The 20,669-nt window shown below is 40.3% G+C and overlaps 2 protein-coding genes across 2 annotated transcripts in view; one reads left to right on the top strand and one right to left on the bottom strand.

Moving 5' to 3' along the window:
* Window positions 1–10,726, top strand: part of NID2 (nidogen 2) — a 29,584-nt gene extending 18,858 nt beyond the window's left edge. The window contains exons 11-21 of the mRNA XM_053474306.1: window positions 350–490; window positions 3,838–4,074; window positions 4,494–4,733; window positions 4,953–5,174; window positions 5,571–5,740; window positions 6,812–6,941; window positions 7,623–7,794; window positions 8,824–8,981; window positions 9,565–9,688; window positions 9,804–9,916; window positions 10,195–10,726. Coding sequence (XP_053330281.1) covers window positions 350–490; window positions 3,838–4,074; window positions 4,494–4,733; window positions 4,953–5,174; window positions 5,571–5,740; window positions 6,812–6,941; window positions 7,623–7,794; window positions 8,824–8,981; window positions 9,565–9,688; window positions 9,804–9,916; window positions 10,195–10,205 — 1,718 coding nt within the window. The 3' untranslated portion in view covers window positions 10,206–10,726. The remainder of the gene's footprint in view (window positions 1–349; window positions 491–3,837; window positions 4,075–4,493; window positions 4,734–4,952; window positions 5,175–5,570; window positions 5,741–6,811; window positions 6,942–7,622; window positions 7,795–8,823; window positions 8,982–9,564; window positions 9,689–9,803; window positions 9,917–10,194) is intronic.
* Window positions 10,727–11,845: 1,119 nt separating this feature from the next.
* Window positions 11,846–19,761, bottom strand: RTRAF (RNA transcription, translation and transport factor). The gene is made up of 8 exons (XM_053474916.1): window positions 19,593–19,761; window positions 18,840–18,964; window positions 18,382–18,481; window positions 17,231–17,305; window positions 16,349–16,437; window positions 15,914–15,982; window positions 13,045–13,093; window positions 11,846–12,204 (listed from the first exon to the last, which is right to left on the bottom strand). The coding sequence occupies exons 1-8, from the start codon at window positions 19,651–19,653 to the stop codon at window positions 12,050–12,052; spliced, it is 723 nt and encodes a 240-aa protein (XP_053330891.1). The 5' UTR covers window positions 19,654–19,761; the 3' UTR covers window positions 11,846–12,049.
* Window positions 19,762–20,669: the final 908 nt, after the last annotated feature.

Consider the following 20,669-nt stretch of genomic DNA (forward strand, 5'->3'; position numbering starts at 1 on the left):
ACATAGTGGGTGTTTTAGAGTACAGAACTGTGTCTTTAGGGAGCGTCTGTCCAGCTATGAGAATTACACCCGGTGGAGAATGAAAGAGTTAATACTTTAAGTGCCACTGAACTTCACAGTGAGTTAGCTCACCATCTCTAGTAATGATGAACTGCTTTATCCCTGAACTTTGAAATGGCCTTTTGGAGCTCAGTTACTTTAATGCTTGTTTAAAATCACTAGTAATATTTGGACGTCTCAAGCTACGTCTGTATAGTCAAGGCATTCTGATATAATTAGATAATTACCTAAGCCAATTTCCCTTTAAAACAGATGCTATGTTTAACACTTTCATTAAATTCTGTTTTAGTGACGAGACCGCCAGCCAACCCTTGTGAAGATGGCAGCCACACGTGTAACAGAGCTTCGTCTCGCTGCGTTCCTCGTGGAGACGGGGTTTTTACATGTGAATGTTTCCCTGGCTTTATCAAAAGTGGAGAGAACTGCATCGGTAAGATCCCGAGATTTTTCTTCATGATGGAAACGGTTCATTGTTCTATTAGCGAGCGTAATTCTTAACCCCTTCAGTTGACACGTTTGATTATGATACTTCTAGACTAAATCTTTGTATATAAAAATCTTGTCATTGTGAGAATTGTCACTGACTTAAAAATGTAAGACTTAAAATAAACATGTTCCTGTTCCCCCGCTGCTGAGCACACACTCGAGTGAGCTGTTTTATGTTGCTGTGGTTGGCGTGTGATGCCTTTGTTAGTAGGAGAAATGAAGTTGAGGGAGCAGCGTGAAGAGCAGTCTTTGGTGTCCATTGGGCATGTGGGAAGGCTACCATGTGTATTGAAGCATAGGCGAGACAGGGCGCATAAGAGGGGAGCCATGTGTATTTGAAAAGAGAGACATACCAGGGAATGGTAGGAAACGTTTTTGTGTTAATGACCGGCACATATGCTTGTACATGTTGTATATGTCTGTCAAGGTGTGATGCTATGTATGATCACTTTACAAGCCCATTACATAACTCACTGACCTGAAGACGTCAAAGGCTCTTTGATGTTTGTGACTTTCTTGTGTTGATTTGCCCGTCTGTTAAGATGCTCACTCATAAATCATGCCCATTTGGTTTATATGCGCTAGTCCTATGCCATTGTTAAAGCCCTAACATGCATGACATTGTGGATGATAGAAGAGAGGACTTCTACATTCAACAAGTGCTTATTCTCTTCATATATGAGGACACATTATGGGATTTATTCCATACTCCCCCAAAAAAGTACAGAAAAGGGGGGACTCGAGACAGCCAAGGTTGTGCTCACCAAGCATTTCCAAGCTCAATCTGTTGTGTTGTGAGGTTTGAGTTCCTAGTGCTTGTGTCAATATGGTGACTAGCGGAGCGCTTGTGGTTTTACAAGGAAGATACAAGAGGAAAAAGAGAGAGGACATTTTTAAGGATGGTCAGAGGGGGAGGGGATCAGCAGGAAAGCAATGTAAACCTATTTGACCAAAAAGAAACAATGTCCCCAAAATATAAATTTGGTAAATACACAGAAAAAAGGTTTCTCAATTCATTTAGCTATACTAAAAGTAGGGTATTCTGCTTAATTTTACACTTTTGTAACGGGGGCAATTGCTTGAGAAAAACCTTATTGTATTTGTGATTATAAAATAAAATATCTGCTAAGGTTTATTGTAACGGAGAATGCAATTAATGTTTTGTCTACATGGAGCAGCACTTCTAAGGCATTCCATCCCTCTAGTACTTTATCACCTTTGGTGGAATACGATGCCTAGGGGTTACGTCTAAAAACATGAGACATAGAGCTCAGGGCATCAAGGTATTTATTTATGGAGGTTCCAGCTGAATTCATCTTATAAAGGTAAATAATCTCTAGCCTTTAAACCGAATATTCTAAAACAAATAATCATAATTTAATTTTAACAAAGTCCACCATTTTCCCCCAGGATACAATATTTGTTTTTCAGAGGCAGAGTAAAATGACCAAAAATAATAATAAAAAAAAGATAAAACCCCTTTTAAAATGCCAGATCAGATAATGCAATCTCACAGATCATCAAAGTTTGGACATCAAACAGAGCCATGCTTTCAGTCTGTGGTTTCTTCTAATTAAAGAGGGTTTTTCACAAGTCCACTTTATAACTTGGAAAAAAGTGTCTGTAAGCGTAAAATTGTCACTTTAAAGTAACGACTATGATCTCAATTTGCAGCTTGAACAGACACAAAGAAGAGCGTTTTGCTAGAATGATTTGCTTTGGTGTCCTTTTTGTGTTATCTGCAGGTATTTGTGTAATGCCGTATGCGATGTTATACCTTGTCTAAGAATATAAAGCTGGAAAAGCCTGGACTAAGTAAACTGGAGTCTGGCTTTGCATTTTGGGTGACGCATAAGCTGGAATTAAAGGTGCTTTTCCACTTACTCACCGAAATGTAACAAATCTGTAACTAAATACAGAATCAGTGTCATCATTCCTAGTGTTGAATATGTACAAACCTTTCCCAGAAATAATTTAGCTGTGCAAAACTTGTGTGATTAAACCTTCACCGGAAAGCATCTTAATAGCTAAGAAAATAATGACATCATTTATAACTGCGGGGTTAACCTCCCCTGCTCAGGGAGTAAAAAGGCTGCTTGTAATAACTATTTAGACATACGTGCTGTCAGATGGCAGCACATACACATCAAACAGGACAGCAGGAAAAGCTGAAGTTTTTTCTCATATAAAAAAGATCTGAACCTAATTTTAGGGAGTGATTTCACTTTAAAGTCAAATACTAATGATACCAGCATGCAGCTAGTTGTAAATCCCGCTTTGTATCTTCCTTGAACAGATGTTGGCGACTGTAGGATGAGCAGATGTGGTCCAGATGAGTTATTTTTATACTAATGTATCTCCTGTAATAATTATATGAAAGGGATGCCTGTGGGGCTGGCCCAACACACTGTGCTGCCTTAAGTCCAAGGGTGAAATGCTGCCTTCGCCACCAACTAAAATCATGCCCACATCCATTATGTTATGGTTAACAAATTCACTCTCTTATGCTCACTCACATGCTCTTGCAATGTCTTGCCGACCGCTTCCATGTCCCTGTCTCCTTCTGCATTCTTTTCTTGGTCTTCTTTCTTCGTCCACTTCTCTGTGAACCTGTCTTCTGTAGAAAAGGACGGAGCTTCTCGGCGCAGCCTTTCCCTGATTGGAGGAAGAAAGTCTGTTCCCATGGCTCCGACTTTTTGTGGAAGTGCATAGAGAGGCCAGAATATTGCATATAGACTCACAGAGAAAGGCAGGTACCAAACGGTACTCTTTCTCCGTGAATCTATCCTGAAAGAAAATGCCTTGGGGCGGCAAAGTGCCACCTTGTCAAAGTGCCACCTGCGTCCCATGGACCCACCAAGTCCCATGTATGGGCCGGCTCTGGATGCCTGACATGGAGCCTGAACACAAAGTACAGGGGAACGGCAATGTGGGCTATAACTATAGCTGATACTACGAGTATCGTGTCGACACGGGTAGCCAAACAATTCCAGAGGGATCGGTGACATGCGCTCGGGCGTGCAGATTGTATTTTATTGTACTTTGTTCAGCTTTTGACAATTGATGCTTGTGGAAAAATAGAAAGAAGGGGCAGATTGTCAGAATATCTGTTTTATGAGTAAAAATATGCATTTACCACCTTTAGCCACAGGACTTGGCTTCCCTGCAGGAAAATAGTCCCTTACTGTTAAACAAAATATCTCCAAAACAACTCAATTGAAAAACAAATAATGATTTGCATGTTTCACGTTTGAAAGTATACTAATTTAACATTCCATTTCGCTGTTTTAGCCAATTCTGACATCTCCTGCTCAGAGAAGCGACGCCTGTTGCTAAACGAACAAGGACTCCATGGCGCACGTCCTTTGGTTGGCAGTTTTGTACCTCAGTGTGATGATGAAGGAAACTACAGCCCATTGCAGTGCCATGGAAGCACGGGTTACTGCTGGTGCGTTAACAAAAAGGGCGAAGAAATCGAAGGCACGAGATCGCCCCCTGGTGGATCAGCCCCACAATGCAGCACTCCGGGTAAGTCTGTATATACTGAGCTTGGTGCCCCGTGTTTAGCCTATAAGCTTAGCCTGGAAGGGACAGAGCGCTTGCTATATTCTATATTTTAGTTTTGACGTGACTCAGAACCAGGTTTGCTGAAATTTTGTCATGTTTTCTCTCCCTCTTCACTACCAGGTGTCACTAACACTAAAAACACACACACATAAACAGCATACACTCACACACTCACACACACATGCTAACACCATACACACTAACACACTAACACCATACACTTACAAGAAAGATTAGAAATAATATTGCAAAAACTTTAACCTGCATTATAACCCCAAACTATGAAACAGGAAATGTTGCTATATTTTTGAGTAAATCTGGGTAGAAAATAATCCCACGCCTGCATTTTAAGGTTAGTTAATGTCCTATTTTTCTTGTAGCCGAGATAAAGAACACACCTTGCTTAGCAGATCGTCGGCGTCTGCTTGAAGAGCTGAGACCCAGAGGCGCCCGTCCACTGGTGGGCAGTTTTGCACCCGAGTGTGATGAGGAGGGTAACTACGTCCCGCTGCAGTGCCATGGAAGCACGGGCTACTGTTGGTGTGTTAATAGTCATGGTGAAGAAATCACTGGAACAAGAACCCCCCCTGGCAGAGCACCCCCTCAGTGTGGCATTCCAGGTATATCCTTCTACTTTTAGATTGACAAAAGCTATTTGAAAAAGGTTCCCTAAGATGAACAAATCAACTCTACCTAGCCTCTACTATGTATTTTCCATTAGAATTAAACCCTTAACGATCTCAGAATAGTCTGTTGGATTATTGCAGACCTTGTTACCACCCATGATAGGAGAGTGGGGCACCTCGTACGACTATTGAATATTGATTTATTTTATACAGAGCCCACCCAGAGACCGCAGACCGTATGCGAACGTTGGAAGCAGAGCCTTTTGGACCACTATGGAGGGAACCCCACCGAGCAGCAGTATGTTCCTCAGTGCGACCCGTATGGTGACTTCAGCCCTCTGCAGTGTCATGGCACCAGCGGCTACTGCTGGTGTGTGGATAAAGATGGTAGAGAAATTCCTGGATCTAGAACGGAGCCTGGAATGACCCCTGCATGTAAGTATAATTATTATCCCCTGGACGTCATTAGGTCAGATCCTGTGCCTGCAGGCAAAAAATCATTGTAGTACGTCACCATAGGACTACCAAGGGGCATGCGATATCCTGACGTTCTGCAGAAATAACGTCGGGCTTCATGACTTTACAGGTTGGGCACATCAGAAACCATTAGTGACAGAATTATAGACCTCGCCCTGACCCTAAACGATAATTTATCACATAACTAACCCACAATACATACTAGAAAGTGAACTATTGTCCTTAATAGGTTAATATAAAGGCATGACAACTGGATCACCTACAGCTCGGTTTCATCATAACAGAGCTCTGAGCTCATGTTTATAGTATATAACTAAAAATGTCTTTGCTTTCGTGTCTTGTATGTTTAAACAGGTATTCCCACTGTTGCCCCGCCGACTGTGCGGCCAACACCTCGCCCTGATGTAACTGTTCCTGCGACCGGCACTTACCTCCTGTATGCACAGGGCCAACAGATCGGATACTTACCTCTTAATGGCACAAGAATGAACAAACAGAAAGCCAGGACTCTGCTGTCACTTCATGTAATGTATCTGCATCTCTAGGGGGGGGACTGGACATACAGCTGGTTCTGGAGCAGGATTTATTGTGTATTTTATGGCCAATACTAATGTGTAACAAACATCTGAGGTCTTGTGTGCTGCATTGTGCTGTAGTACATTTTGAATGTTTTCTTTTAACTGTATTGTCTGTTTTGCTGAAAATCATTAGCTCAGGGCATCACATATTAGGGATAATTACAGAAACAGCACTGAGGTGTTAATGCTCTCAGAAGTCCGTCCATTCCTGCAGGAAGTCAATTAAAGTTTTATACACATGGAAGAAAATAACCCGTGGCTGGACAGCTGTTTTTAACTAAAGCTCTCATCATTTTCCAAGTCATGACTTTGAAAAAGTATCCATTCCCACCAAATCATTTGAAATCTGTTGCTAATTTAGCTTGGCATCTGCGAACTGTAGCTCCCATCATGCATAACCATCCTTTGGGTCTATGGGCTAAAGCACGAGCCAAGGCTTTTGGATTCGGGTCATTTTTTTTTTTTTTAAGTATATAATTTTCGCTAAATATTTGCAATGATAAACGACCACAATGTTTAGATTATAGCAAAGCAGGATTCTCAAGAACAAGATTTTTTTTTTTTTTTTTAAAGGCCCATAAGCTCTATAAGTGAACGTGTATTAAGTCAAACTCAAAGGAAATTACATTTTTATGTCTGATGCTAATTACGTTCCCATAAAGACGTCCGTATCCTCTTAGTTGTAGGATTGACGGTATAGATTCTTTTTCAGGCCGGACTCTTTCATCCAGATAGAATATCCATTTACTTAAAGCAGATGTCACTGTTCCCAGATATCACACTTTGCTTCCCAAATAAACCAATATAGGGGCATTTACAGTAAACAATATATGTACTAGAAACCCACCTTATGCCTATGCAGTGGAAGCAGTCGTCTTAACCTCTAGATAGGTCATTTTTGGTAAATAAATGTAATCATGGAAAAATCTTTGTCAGCTGTGCCCTATTGAAAAAATGCTTAGCATAACATCATGACAGAGTCACAACCTTCTCTCTCTCTCTTTCTCTTTGCTGCAGGGTTCCATAGTCGTGGGAATTGATTATGACTGTCAGGAGAAGATGGTGTATTGGACAGATGTGGCCGGGCGCACAATCAACCGTGCAAGTTTGGAGCCAGGAGCCGAACCAGAGACTATCATTAGCACAGGTAAATTACTGTTCTTTCCTGAGAAATGAAAGAGGAGACACAGACCATACTATACTAATTCGCAGAGCCCTGTTATCTCAGGACGGCTGAATTCCAAAGTCCTTCCTTTTATTGCTTTAGTCATATTAAGTCGTTAGAACCTTGTTGCCTAAAAGTTTTGCCAAATTAAACAGAGAGTGACCAGGAATCTGCGAAAAGGAGTTTATTTAATGATCATTAAATCTGATTGCAAGGCATGCTATAACATATGTATTTGTGATTAAAAAGTATTGTTTCATCCACTCTGCTGAATTTAACACTTTTGTTCCTCAATGCCCAAACCTTTCCCAGAAATAATTGCTTATTCGTATCAAACTTAGCTTCATTCATACAATTGCCATGTGACACAAAAGGAGGCACTAATGGGTTATTGCCATAGAACGTGTGAAATGCTAAAAACGTTTTTTCTTTCATGCAATTGAGCACGCATAGAAAATAATGAGATGCCAGATCTGCTAAGACAGTGCAATCCATGGTTGAACAGCATCTTAAAAAAATAATTGCACAAATAGTTACCCTTTTTGTATAAAAACAATATTTCCAAACCTTTGTGTTTTTTTTTTGCCACATTGTAATATATATTTTGTTGGTGATCATTACACATAATGCTATAATGATGTTCTCTCTCTCTTTTCCCTTAAGGTTTGATGAGCACCGAGGGTCTTGCTATTGACTACCTTAGAAGAATGATGTTTTGGACAGACAGTGGCCTTGATAAAATTGAGAGTTCTCGGCTGGACGGGTCTGAGAGGAAGGTCCTGTTTGACACACAGCTGGTTAATCCTCGCGCTATCACCGTGGATCCCATAAGAGGGTCAGTGAAACTCATCATTCTCATTTGCAGCTCTAACAAACAAAATTCTAAAACGTTAGTTTTTACTAATCCGTTACCATATGGATAGGACATAAATCTAAATCATTGTGACATGAGACAGAACTAAAGTTCTCTTCTGTAAGAAGACCAGTGGAGCGACGGAATAGCATCATTGTCATTGTACAGCGTAGAATCAGGACCGGTCCTACCTTATATGCAGGCTGGGTGACTCCTGTAGAGCTGAGCTGTAGAGTGCGCCACCTAGAGGTTATTACTAGGAAAGCAAGTCAAAGTTGGACTTCCCTGCATTAAATACCTTAAAAATTAAGGGGGCAGTAGAAGCATAATTAAACACCCATCTACAGACACCAGAGAAGCCTCTACCCAAAATCCCTTGTGGTTGTGGCAGCAACATGAGATTTCTGATGGAAAAACAAGCCTTCTAGTTTGGTGTCTGTAGATGAGTGTTTAATAATACTTCTACTACCCCCATAACTTAAAGTGGAAGGGTTTTCCATTACCCTTACCCACCATAACTTTTGTTATTAAACACCTTACCCATCGTACTCTAGCTTTTCTTTTTATTGGCTGCAGTGTAATGAATAAGTGTTATCGGGTCAAGCTCAAGTGTCCCGTTTTGTGCAGGACACTGGTGATTCTTGGGCGCTGGTCAGCCCAGCAGCCTCTTGTGAAGCTGAATGAGATTGTGCTTTTGCAGCATTGACCTCATTTGCAGCTCCCATGTGGCAAACTTAAAATCATGACATCATATCCTGGGATTCTTCTTCAATACGTAGTGAGGTGGATGGTCCCTCGTCTCTAACCATATCCCATAAAATGTTGGGGCTATGGATTAGTTTCAGTTCCTACAAATATGTAAATAGGGAACAGCTGATTGTTTAATTATTTCTACTATTGTTTAAATGCTTGTAACTCACCTCGAAAGAGATCATTTGAACTGATAATGAGTGTCATGAAATCCTCTGAATCTTGGTTACATGAAATCGATTGCACTTTTTTACATCAAAGGAATCTTTATTGGACGGACTGGAACAGAGAGGCCCCTAAGATTGAAACGTCTTTTGTAGATGGTTCAAACAGAAGGATTCTGGTGAATGACGACATTGGGCTACCCAACGGTCTGACTTTTGATCCATTCACCAAACAGATTTGCTGGTCAGATGCAGGTATGTCATTCTGTTACAGGATATTTATTAAAAGCATTCGAAACTCCGAATTGCAAAGTGACCAGAGAGTGTTCATTTAAATGGTATTTGTGTTTTCAACAGAATTATATAGCAACTTCCTATGCCAATGATTAAGATGCTCCTTCCAGCTACTGAATCCCTCATCCCTATCTTCTGGCTTAGGGAGCCACAAACATTTTATTTCTGTAATGATTTAGCACATCAGAATACACGGCACATTAATTTATCATGTGCAAAAACACAATAAACCAATTTTAATGGATTGGTTTTCTGGACCTGGAGGTAATACGAACACTACACCAACCCCTCAGTATTCCTCAGATGGAAGAGACTTCTATGGGCTAGAAAGCTTATGTGACATCTTCTATATAGACCCAGTAAGACTGTAAAATGCATTGAGTTAGGCCTTCTAATTAAAATTGGTATAGGAAGTGAATATTTCCTACTGTAACAAACCTTAGGATAAATAATACACTCCTGTAATGGCTTTTAGCTAAGGTTGTCATCCTTTTCTTAGTTTAGGAATATCTGTGAACTTGTTTATTTTCCATATGATTAAAAGGAACCAAGAAGTTAGAATGCATCTTATCGAACGGAACCGGGAGACGAGTCATACAGAATAATCTCAATTACCCATTCAGTGTCGTCGCGTATGCAAATCATTTCTACCATACAGACTGGCGAAGGTGAGAGCATCACTTTGGGGTATTAAGGATTTTTTTTGGTTAAGGATTGTGTTTAGGTTAACTTCGTATTTCTTTTGAATTACTTTCTAACCAATACCCCATTATCTATGGGCAGGGATGGAGTGATATCTGTAAACCGAGAGAGCGGACAGGTAACAGATGAGTATCTGCCTGAGCAGAGGTCACATCTTTATGGAATAACGGCCGTGTACCCTTACTGTCCTTCAGGTGGGTAAAACAAATAGAAGCCCCAACTCATGCAATACATATTCGTACATTTCACTGTAATGAAAATGCCCCCTACCAAGAAATATTTGTTATATTGTCTATTGATCCTTGATATCCTGCTTAAGTGTGTGATACACAAAGCTGGAAGATCTATTCACAACAGCATATACTATCTGCTAATATAGAATGAGGAAGACTGCCCTCTCCAGCAACACTCTGTAGTAATCAGTCTTTATTAAACTTGACTTCTATCTAACTTTTTAACTTGTGCATTTTAGGGAGAAAATAAACACAAGAAAAAAGATAATATAAAGAACAAAAAGTCCTATAAGAAAACAGTATCTCTCAGTGCCTCTAGATCTATTAAAAAGCTGCAAAAGATAAGACACCAAGTGGAGAGAAACAGAGGGAGAAAAACCAAAACCGATATCATTTGTAAAGCTTTTTTTACCTCAATTTTTTACTACTGTATTTTCTGTTTTTAAAGTGTTTTACCTGTAAAAATGAATAAGTAGGATAGAGTATTATCAATGTGGCATCAAAGATAGGAGGTTTAATGAATGGTCACAGAGAATGCCGTGTGGGACCCTCCAGCACTAAAGTGGTTAATTTTTATTTGTAACAGTTTACTTTTTTAACTTTATTTTAAAGGATTTTATACCCTTTTTGTACCCAAAGTATGTAGTTTTTTTCACGTTTATAGAAAATCAAGCCGTGTCTACTGTTAAACAGTTAAGTGTATATTGCCCTGCCCTTATTTGTACCAAAAATGCAAGATTTTCAAATAAATCACGTAAAATACCCCAGTGACATGACTCTACTCCAGTAATTCAATAAATAAGCGTGTGTGTGTATATATATATATATATATGTCTTCCTTGCCCTACAAACAGCATCCCCTACAATTAAACAAATCAAGACTGTTGGAGACAATCCTAGTCTCATCGGTACAATATTTCTTTGGCAAACTAGCTTTTACATTGAACACTTACACATACGTACTTTCTCCTACTCCTCCTCTTCCAGGTATCCCCAACCCTAGGCTAACCTCGGACATTCCAACCCATCCAATGGTACCATATAGTAATAGTATCACACACTCATTCTAACGCATGCCGACACAACAACCCATACTAACACTATACAGTAACATCATACGCTCACGCACTACCCCACAGTCCCTCTCCCATCATCCACACAGTACACACTACTATACCGCCCTCCCTCTTACCTCACGGAAACAGGCACCTGGGTGCCATGCATTTGGGGCACCTGCCTTGCCCCTTGGACGAGCCTTTGTTACCACATACCTATTAAGTGTTTAAAATGGGCAACACATGGATGACAAAAGTCCACTGCAGGTAAGCATGACACTTTGTATATACACTATGTATGCAAACTTCCCAGCACACGTACACACTAAGAACCTTAACTCCCGCGCAGCGAACGGAGAACATGCATCGCATTTGCTGTTCTTTCACAAAAAAAACGCATGCTCTCACAGAATCACCATCACAGCTGTTATCACAACCAAGTTAATTAAAACTAGCTCTGGCTCGTGTTTATCGATAATAGCAATTGTTTTAGAGATACAGAAAAATCTGTGTCTCAGAGCAGAATTGCGCAATATAATTTCAATTATGTGAAACACAGAATTAGACTACTTTATGGAAATGTTCATTAATCAGCGTTATCCACAATATTTTTCCACATATCGAAATAAATAAAATAAAAAAAAGCGTTTCTCCACATTCCTCCATTGGCAGTCTTCTCCAACGTGATCAATGTATGCAAACCTATCCATCCCTTTAAGTGCAAACATTTAACAGAATAGTTTGTATTCCACTTCCAAAATATCCAAGTCTAAGAATTAAACGTACGCAAATCGCCCAAATAAAAGAAACCGGCTTGGAAGGTGGCCCTGGCAAATCAGGTTAAGTAGTTTTATTTTACAATACGCAAACTACGTAAGAAAAAAAAAAAAATAGGTCTATTCACCCAGTGATTGTTTTGACAACTTCTCGCTCAAAGCAGAGCCGCCGGCTGGCATGTGGACACTGAGATGTGTAGCCAGCCGCAGCTGAGGCGACAGAGGTTGTCTCACATTACCAGATTCGAAGCAGTTGGGGGCTTTCATCTACCAACTTTTCCCAGTCTGTGGTCGGTTTTTGGATCAGCAATTATTGCCTGCACAGCTACGATGGCTTCATTAATCTTTGTCTGCAATGCCCGTAGCTCTTCGATGTGCAGTAATCTCAGTATCCTGGCTGCATCATTTAAAACGGCATCTGATAAGACAGAATAGACAGAATTACAGCATCCCAAGCCTGCAGGAGATTTTTTTATAAAAAAACAAACAAAAAAAAATACTTTTGGTATTTGGTTAATAGTAATAAAAACATTTTTTCTTTGAACATAAACCCGTGTATGTTCTCGGATACACCATGCTCCAGAGGTTGGAAGACTAGGACTAGTTAAGGTCTATTTCCACTGATATATCCGAAACGCGAGTTATTCTCAGCAGGAACCGAGTGACTGAATCAGAGAAAATCATACAGGAGGAAGCAGCTTATAAAACACAAGCTGCTTTCTCAAAAAAAAAAGAAACTTTGCCACATGATTTCTTTGACAAATTGTCTAGTGATTAACAAAACAACCATATTTATAATGAGATTGGTAACCTCTGTTAAACACATTAACGTCACTATTATTTTTTTTTACTAACTTATTTTATAACCCAATGCCTTTTGGAAAGCATGATAAAAACAATAAAAAAAACGTAAAAACCAAACTAAACCCATTCTAGCGCTGTAGAATATGATGACACCATATAAAACAATTAAAATGGGACACTCCAGCCAGCATATGCAAATGTATATAAATTTGTTTGCTTTCAAATCGGTTCTTTGCATTTGAACGGGTTTGCCATGCCCACCAACTTCCAGGAACGGTGTTTGCCCCTTGCCTGCCAGCACCCCCCCCCACGCATTTCTTGCATTTGGCGGATTAAAGCATAGACGGGGTATTAGAATGCCACTCTAGAACTAGTGTATAAGGGTTTTTATTCTTCACAGGTAAAGAATGCATATTAAGGTACTAGAACAGAACATAGCAAAGCAGAATCTTACCTCCTGTGTCAAAGCCAAGGATATGTTTATCGAGTGCCACAGGCAGACCCTTGAAAGGAAAGCAGAACATTTTCATTAACTAAACATTAAGACACATCAACTAAAATCATGTTGCTTTAATTGGTAATACGGTCTATCACATAAGTGGAAACATGGTTCCGAATGTTCTGTTTATTGGTCAAGATAAACCGGCACGTTGGCCAATTCGAATCGACCTTTGCAGAGTGGCGGGCGCAGCTTTCAAAGAAAATACCCAAATCTATGGGATTTAATTGCCAACTGTTGCGGTTGCTGCAACAAAAAATACCGTATTTGAACGATTATAAGGACGACCCTGATTATAAGACGCCCCCCAGTAATGCACAACTGCCCCCTGGCTTGCCACTCTGGCCCAGAAATGCCTTATACCCCCTATATGCCACTGTGCCCCATGATATGCCTTTTGACCCCTATGTGCCACTCTGCCTCCAGAATTGCCTTATGCCCCTATATGCCACTCAGGCATTTAGGGGGTTAAAAGCAGTGTTCCCTCAAAGCTGTGCGCTTGTGTGTGCGCAGATGGCTTTCAGAGGGAGCGCACACAAACAAAAATTGTGCGCACAACCAGTAGCATACCGAAGGGGGGGGGGCGGTCTGCTACTGGTTGTGCGCACGGCACCCCTCCAGAGACGGACGGTAATGTCCGCCGCTAGAGGAGCAAGCTCGGTTGGGGAGATCAAGGATCTCCCTCTAACTGTCTTTAAAAAAGAATCAAGGGAGCGGGAGGTCTGTTAATGCAGACCTCCGATCCTGCTCCCTTGCGATGCGCGCGGCAACTGATGCTGTGCGTCGGGATTTGACGTCATATCCCGGTGCACGGCACTGAAGCCATGCCCACCGCCTCCACTGCACTGGAAGGAGAGGACACAGAAGAGGAAGAACGAAGAGGAGGAAAAGTGACAGTGACAGAGAAAAGGTAGGAAAACATTCTGTGAGAGTGAATGTGTGAGAGAGTGATGGCTGTTATGCTGTAGTTTATGCTGAATGTTTGTGAATGAGTGTGTGTGATAGCATGGATGTGTAAGTGGGGGGGATAGCATGGCATAGGGAGGCTGTAATCATATTCCTATCATGCTCAGGTTCCAGCATGTACTGGTTGCCTGAGCATGATAGGAGTGAGATTGCTGTTATATATTTTTTTGTTCAATTTTGGCATGTTAACCACACCTTTATTAAAAGTAACACCAAAATTAGACAAAAAAAAAAACAAAAAAAATAAATAAACACTAACTATATATATTATATTGTTATTGATTTTTTTTGTCTAATTTTGGTGTGTTACTTTTAATAAGCGTTTTTTTTTTTTTTTCTTTCAAGGTGTGTGTGTGGGGGGGTCATTTTCGGTTTCAGTCAAGTGTATGCTAAGTTTTCTGGTCCAGAATTTTGTCAATGTCTGGCTCAATGTATAGCGATAGGTGTTATGTTGTACCACGGTAAACGTGTGCCTCTGTATATAGTGATAGATGTTCTGCTGTACCACTGTCAGTGCGTGCCTCACTATATAATGTTAGCAGTTATGCTGTACCACTGTCAGTGTTTGCCTCACTATATGATAGCAGTTATGCTGCACCACCGTCATGTTTGCCTCAGTATATAATGATAGCAGTTATGCTGTAACACCTCGCTTTATACTGAGGCGAATCGTGTAGAGCTCTACATGCTGCCCGGACTACGCACCGGGGACTCAGAAGTACCGGTAAGTGGTGGTGGTGGTGGGGGGGGGGGGTGACAGGAGGATCCAGGTCCCCTGCATCGCTGCGAGGGATCTGGATCTTAGTCTCATAGTCAGACCTAGTTGAGGTCTGATTATGAGACGACCCCGATTATAAGACGAAGGGTGTTTTTCGAGCAAATACGGTAACCTAAAGTAGTAATATTTTGTCACTTTCTAATCAACATGGCCCTTAAGGTGCTTTCTGTTTCAACGGCAAAAAAATTGTTGGGATTAGCCCCATCAACATTTAACTTTTGAAAGTTTTTCTTTTTAGCAATGGGGCCATACTGTAGTGAGGCTTTACAGAATTACACAACAAGAGGAAATCCTCAATATTGTTTAAACCCTGGTTTTATAATCCAACACACAAAAAAAAAAGTTTTGAAAAAAAAAAAAGACAAAAAACCCTTAAAATGAATGAGAATTGTATAGGATTTATATATTGTTGACATCCCCTCCCCCATTTATATGGTGTACAATTTATATACCTGTAAAACAATGTATTTTTTACATCCAATTTCTTTCAATCACAACAAATATTATATACATTTAAAAAATACACTATTTGTCCCCAAAAACTATATATATATATATATATATATATATATATATATATATATATATATATACATACATACATACACACACACACACACAGATTAAAGAAAGACATGAAATAAAAAAAATAAAAAAAAAATAAACCGCTTTGGTCTTGTAGTGTAAAGAAGACCTGCTCCTTAAAGAGTTAAGGGACATATCTTGGCTCCCAGAATGTGCGTGTCTGGCACCTAAATTCTTCAAATTAATCTGAAATATGCAGAAAACAAGAGTACAGGAGCATTTAACCCCTTCAATCCCCTATGGACATACTGGTGCGTCCAAAAAACGCATCCCAAGAATCCCCTATGGACGTACTGGTACGTCCTGCCCTTCTTGCTGTACGTACATCCCTGCCGCTGCATGAAAGCGGTTACATTTTAAACTGATCGGGCATTCCCATCCAGGTTGCGTCACTGCTGACATAACCCGGAAGTTCATTGGTGGACAGGATATCCCCTGCAGGGGATCCCCTGGGATTGGAGGGGTTAAAGGTGGACAAGTTTACACAAAACGTACCTCTTTAGAGCTGTTGGATCTGGCTATAGCTTCCGAAGACAAACGTTCCTGCACCAAGATCCGAATAGCCTACAATTTAAGCGCACAATTACTTCATTATTGCTGTATATAATTTTTATAGATAAAGATGCACAACTGAAGGGATTGAGGAACTCGTCACACATTTTATTTTAATTCAACACAGTTTTTAGATATTTTTTATCTAATATCAAAACAGCCAACTAAGAGAATTATTTTTTTTTTTTTAAACTTTATTTCTATTTTGCATTCTATATATCTTATGACAAACTTCTTCAATCCAAATTATTTTTTGTAACACCTTAATGCATGCTGAGATGTACTGATCAAAGGGAGCAATACATTGGTACCCCCTCTCTCCTTTACACATACAGATGATTGCCCATGAACAGTGTGAATGAAATAGAGAAGGCTTACTCTTAGCATCACAAGGTAGTCATCATGTCTCTGTATCTGCAGAATATTTGCCAAAGCCATTACCCCAGCCTTAAAGTCTGGATTGGTCACTAGCAAAAACAACGAGAGAGAGAAACTTAGAAAGTTATATACACAGGAAGGTTTCTGACTGATAAGAGATTCACATACTTAGTCAAAGCTTATAAAAAGGAAAGTTCTAGGAATGTAGGTGTGATTATGGTCCCTTCGGTGCAGATGTGAATCTGATTGTATGTTTCAAATGGCACCAAAAAGGACCATACTGCATGCAACAAGGAATGTTTATATTATGCAACATATTCAGTATGTCACATCTGTATCACAGATTTTAGCATAACAATTTAGTAGTAAAACCTAATGCTTGTGCTTTGTAACATTTTGGTTTATCGGTAAAGGTGTCACAACTAGCATTATCTCAAACTACAGTCCTAAAAGTCCTATTCATGCTACCCATCCCAACCTTACGAAGGTCTGAACCAAATTTACGACAGTATATAGATAATGGGGATACAAAAGAGAAAAAAAAAAACAAAAAAAAAAAAAACAGTTCACGAGAAGGTAGGTTTTTACACGTGTTTATTTTATTAAACTTTAAAAGCGTAAGCTTTGGGAAAAGGATGCTCTACATAATGGACTACGATGCCACCTACTGGTAGCTATACAGCATAACATTGGACAGATATATACAGCAGGTGTGGATAACAACACTTCCAGATTCTTACGGAAAATAATTCACAGCATGTGAGACAGATGGCTACACTAAAGGTCTGAGCAATACTTATAGCTACAAGTGATTCAAGATACTACTCAAGATGGATTACTTTCTGCAGAGTAATAGATAAAATATCGATTTGAAGATCTTACCATCCAAATTTATTAGTGGTTCAGACGCCTTTGAAATGTCTGTGTTGAGTGGCTTTGCATTCTGATACTTAGCAGCTGCATATAAACAGAAATAAAGCAAACCGTTTACACAAGTGTCTTACACCCAAAATTCCAAATATTTTATTTAAATCGATAATTCTTTAGATTTATAATACTGTATTTGCTCGGTTATAAGACGACCCCCCAAAATCTGAACAATAATTGAGGAAAAAAAAGAAAAAGCCTGAATATAAGACTAAGTTTTACTAGTAAAATGTTAATTCATGTAAACTATTTTTTCATATTTAATAAAAACTATGATTGAGAAAATATTTTTTGTTTTTATTTCCTTTTACCGTATTGGCTCGGATATAGGCCGCACCCTAAAAGTTTGGTGCTTTTTTAAAGAAAAGGTTTTGTAATAGATATGCTGCCACTCTGTCCCCCCCCCCCTCGAGATATGCTGCCACTCTGTCCTGTCCCCCCCCTCGAGATATGCTGCCACTCTGTCCTCCCCTCCTCAGAGGAAGTGCCGGCACCGGAAGTTGTATATGCATATTGTGTAGATGTCCCCCGCCGGCCCCGCAAGACACCAGGGAGTCTGCTCTGGTAAGTCTTGGGGGCAGAGGTAAAATGCATCATGTGAACGTTCACCGGCTGCGGTGATGCGCGTAAACAACCTCCGCTGCCGGCGCATCTGCACAATGTGCTTTAACGATCTCCCTTGCCGGGACTCCCCTCGTGGGAATTCCCAGCAAGGGAGATTGTTAAAGCACATCGTGCAGACGTGCCAGCAGCGGAGGTTGTTTAAGCGCGCATCGCCGCAGTCGGTGAACGTCTGCGTGATGCGCTTAGACAACCTCCCGTGCCGGCACTCCCCCCATGGAAAGTGCTGGCAGGGTCTGATCTTAGTCAGACTGCTAGTTGAGGTCTGATTATAAAACGAGGGGTATTTTTCAGGGCATTTGCTCCGAAAAAATTGTCTTATAAATCGAGCAAATACGGTAGTTTTCTTAGGTTGCAATACGTTTTAAAACATGTGGCCATAGTTAATAAAGAAAAAAAAATTAATCATTGAGACTGATAAAAGTGAGATTATGAACATCGTTACGTAGCAGACAGCTCTGAAATGTCTCTAAAACCCAACATACCATTGTCTCCGTACTCCAGACGCACGGCCAGACCCAAAAGCCAGTCGATCGATTCCTGGCGTTCCTCTGCTTTGAAAGGACAACTGACGTCCTTCAAATACTGAAAACATAGAAACAGAATTTAACGGCCATCTAGTCTGCCCATTTCTCCGAATTTAAAACCTTGGTCTTGTCTTAGATTCAGGATAGACATATGCCTATCCTATGCGCGTTTAAATTCCCTTCCTGTAACAGCCTCTTCCTATACCGGGAGGCTTTTCTACTACTCTACTACCCTCACAATAAACGAGGAACCTACAAGTCGCACACAGGAACGATCACATTCACCTCGATATAGTTCTGTTCACGTTTACACGTGGTACGGACAGCACTATATACTGTTATGGGCAGATGTAAGAGATTCATTTGTTTTATTGTTCGGTCACTTTAATCTATTCTGTATAAAGTACAGAATATACCTGTTCATACTGGGCAGGCCATTCACTGCTATGTATATTTCTTAAATTTCCTCTGTCTTCAATTTTGTAATGTCTGATTTTTTGATCTTCTAACCAGACAATGAAGTTTCGAAACTCTGTTTCATCTGCAAAAGAAAGGGTTTAAACAGTTAATACAAAAACAATGCTACATTCTGAAGTCAGTAGAACATATATATACACATATGGATCAGGACACTAAACCCAGCCCGATTTTATCACTTTGTGCTATATGAATGGCCAGATGTTATTGTATTCTACTACACCATGAAACATTGTTATTTAATGTATCCAATCCTATGTTTCAGTGTTTATATGCAACTGCACCACTGTACAGCGCTACAGAATATGACGGCACTATATAAAGCAATTATAATAATGACTAAAGGTTCTTTACCACAAGTGAGAAGGGAGTAAGCACTGCTTTAGAATGTGTTAATATATTAAAGCCAACATATGCTGTAGTGCTGTACAGTGATTATATAGAGAATAGTTTGCATATACCCGGTTACTATTTAAATAACAATGAAGCCAATAAAATTGCTATATTAAAAGATACATTATTTGTATATAACATGTAGTTACAGGCTCGCCAATGATTCGCACTGAAGGCCACATGACACATGCAGTCATTCACAACGGGAGCCGCGCACAGCACTCTGGGTACTCGGGGTAACACGTTAGCACGGACTGTGAGGCAGACACCAGGAACTGGAGGCCCCATTCGCACCTCACCTTTGCAGTTAAAGCCGCTAGGGTTGTGGTAATCCAAGGCCTGCAGTTTCCTACGGAACATGCTGCCGCTGCCCCCGGTAACAGGTCCGAACAGCTGGGAGACGGTTCCCGGAGAGCTGTCACTACGCAGCCGTAGAAATAATCCAGACCCAGACCGCAAACTATTGGCCAAATGTTCAGCCAATCACAGACTGAGGGTGTGACCTGAAATAGTGACGGCTGCTGAGTACGAAGCGCCATGTTAGTTTTGGGCGGACGTTTGGAAGATGCTGTAAACGGGTTCCACAATTATTTTATGGTATTAAAACGGCCGCTGCCACCTCAATTGAAGGTGAATTAACTCAAAGCCGGTAATAAAACGTATATAAAATAAGTAACGAGGCCCGCGTACATTCCACATACTACAGGCTCATGCTCCACCCCACCTTGTTTGATACATAACTGGCAACTGTCCTGTTCTCGGAACACATTTTCTGCGGTAGATAAAGCAGCCAGCTGGCAGGGCTTTAGAACATTTTTATAACTGAAGAAGATCTTTATGCATCTTATTTACATTCCTATTTATAAAGTCATAAACATGACATTTAAACTCAGCCTATCAGGCATATTTCTGATCGTGTTATATATATATACATATATATATATATATCGCAATTAGGTTCTGCAGTGATGTACAATAAGGATATGGATAATATGTAAATATGTACCATGCATTATTCGGCATACCAAAGTTTATATACAGTATGCATGTAATTGTATGATATTTATGTAATAAACATTGTATTACACCACTGCTTTTTAAATATTTTTAGCGTAACGTGTGGCTGAGAATGGTGTTTGTGGCTGCATGTGATCTGTGCAGCTGAAAAGAGTGTCTATGCTTGAGAGTATTTTCTGTGTGGTTCAGAGTGATCTTCATGGCTAGGAGCGCGGTGTGCCGTAGAGTGTGATCTGTGTGGCCAAGAGTGATGCTTTCTGTCTGGGGTAACACTTGAAATGGTTAAAGAGGGGCACTTTTGTTTTAGGGGTGTTGTTAGAGGAGAGGCTGAGGCAAGGCTTGGTAATGATGGCATGCAG

This window comes from Spea bombifrons, chromosome 9 (assembly GCF_027358695.1).
Source record: "Spea bombifrons isolate aSpeBom1 chromosome 9, aSpeBom1.2.pri, whole genome shotgun sequence".
In the NCBI taxonomy this organism is placed as follows: Eukaryota; Metazoa; Chordata; class Amphibia; order Anura; family Pelobatidae; genus Spea; species Spea bombifrons.

Coding starts and splice junctions, on each gene's coding strand:
- RTRAF (XM_053474916.1), bottom strand. CDS start 19,653: ATGTTCCGTAGGAAACTGCAGGCCTTGGATTACCACAACCCTAGCGGC. Junction 18,965..19,592: donor TAGCGGCTTTAACTGCAAAG/GTGAGGTGCGAA, acceptor TTTCTTTTGCAG/ATGAAACAGAGTTTCGAAAC. Junction 18,482..18,839: donor GGCCTGCCCAGTATGAACAG/GTATATTCTGTA, acceptor CTATGTTTTCAG/TATTTGAAGGACGTCAGTTG.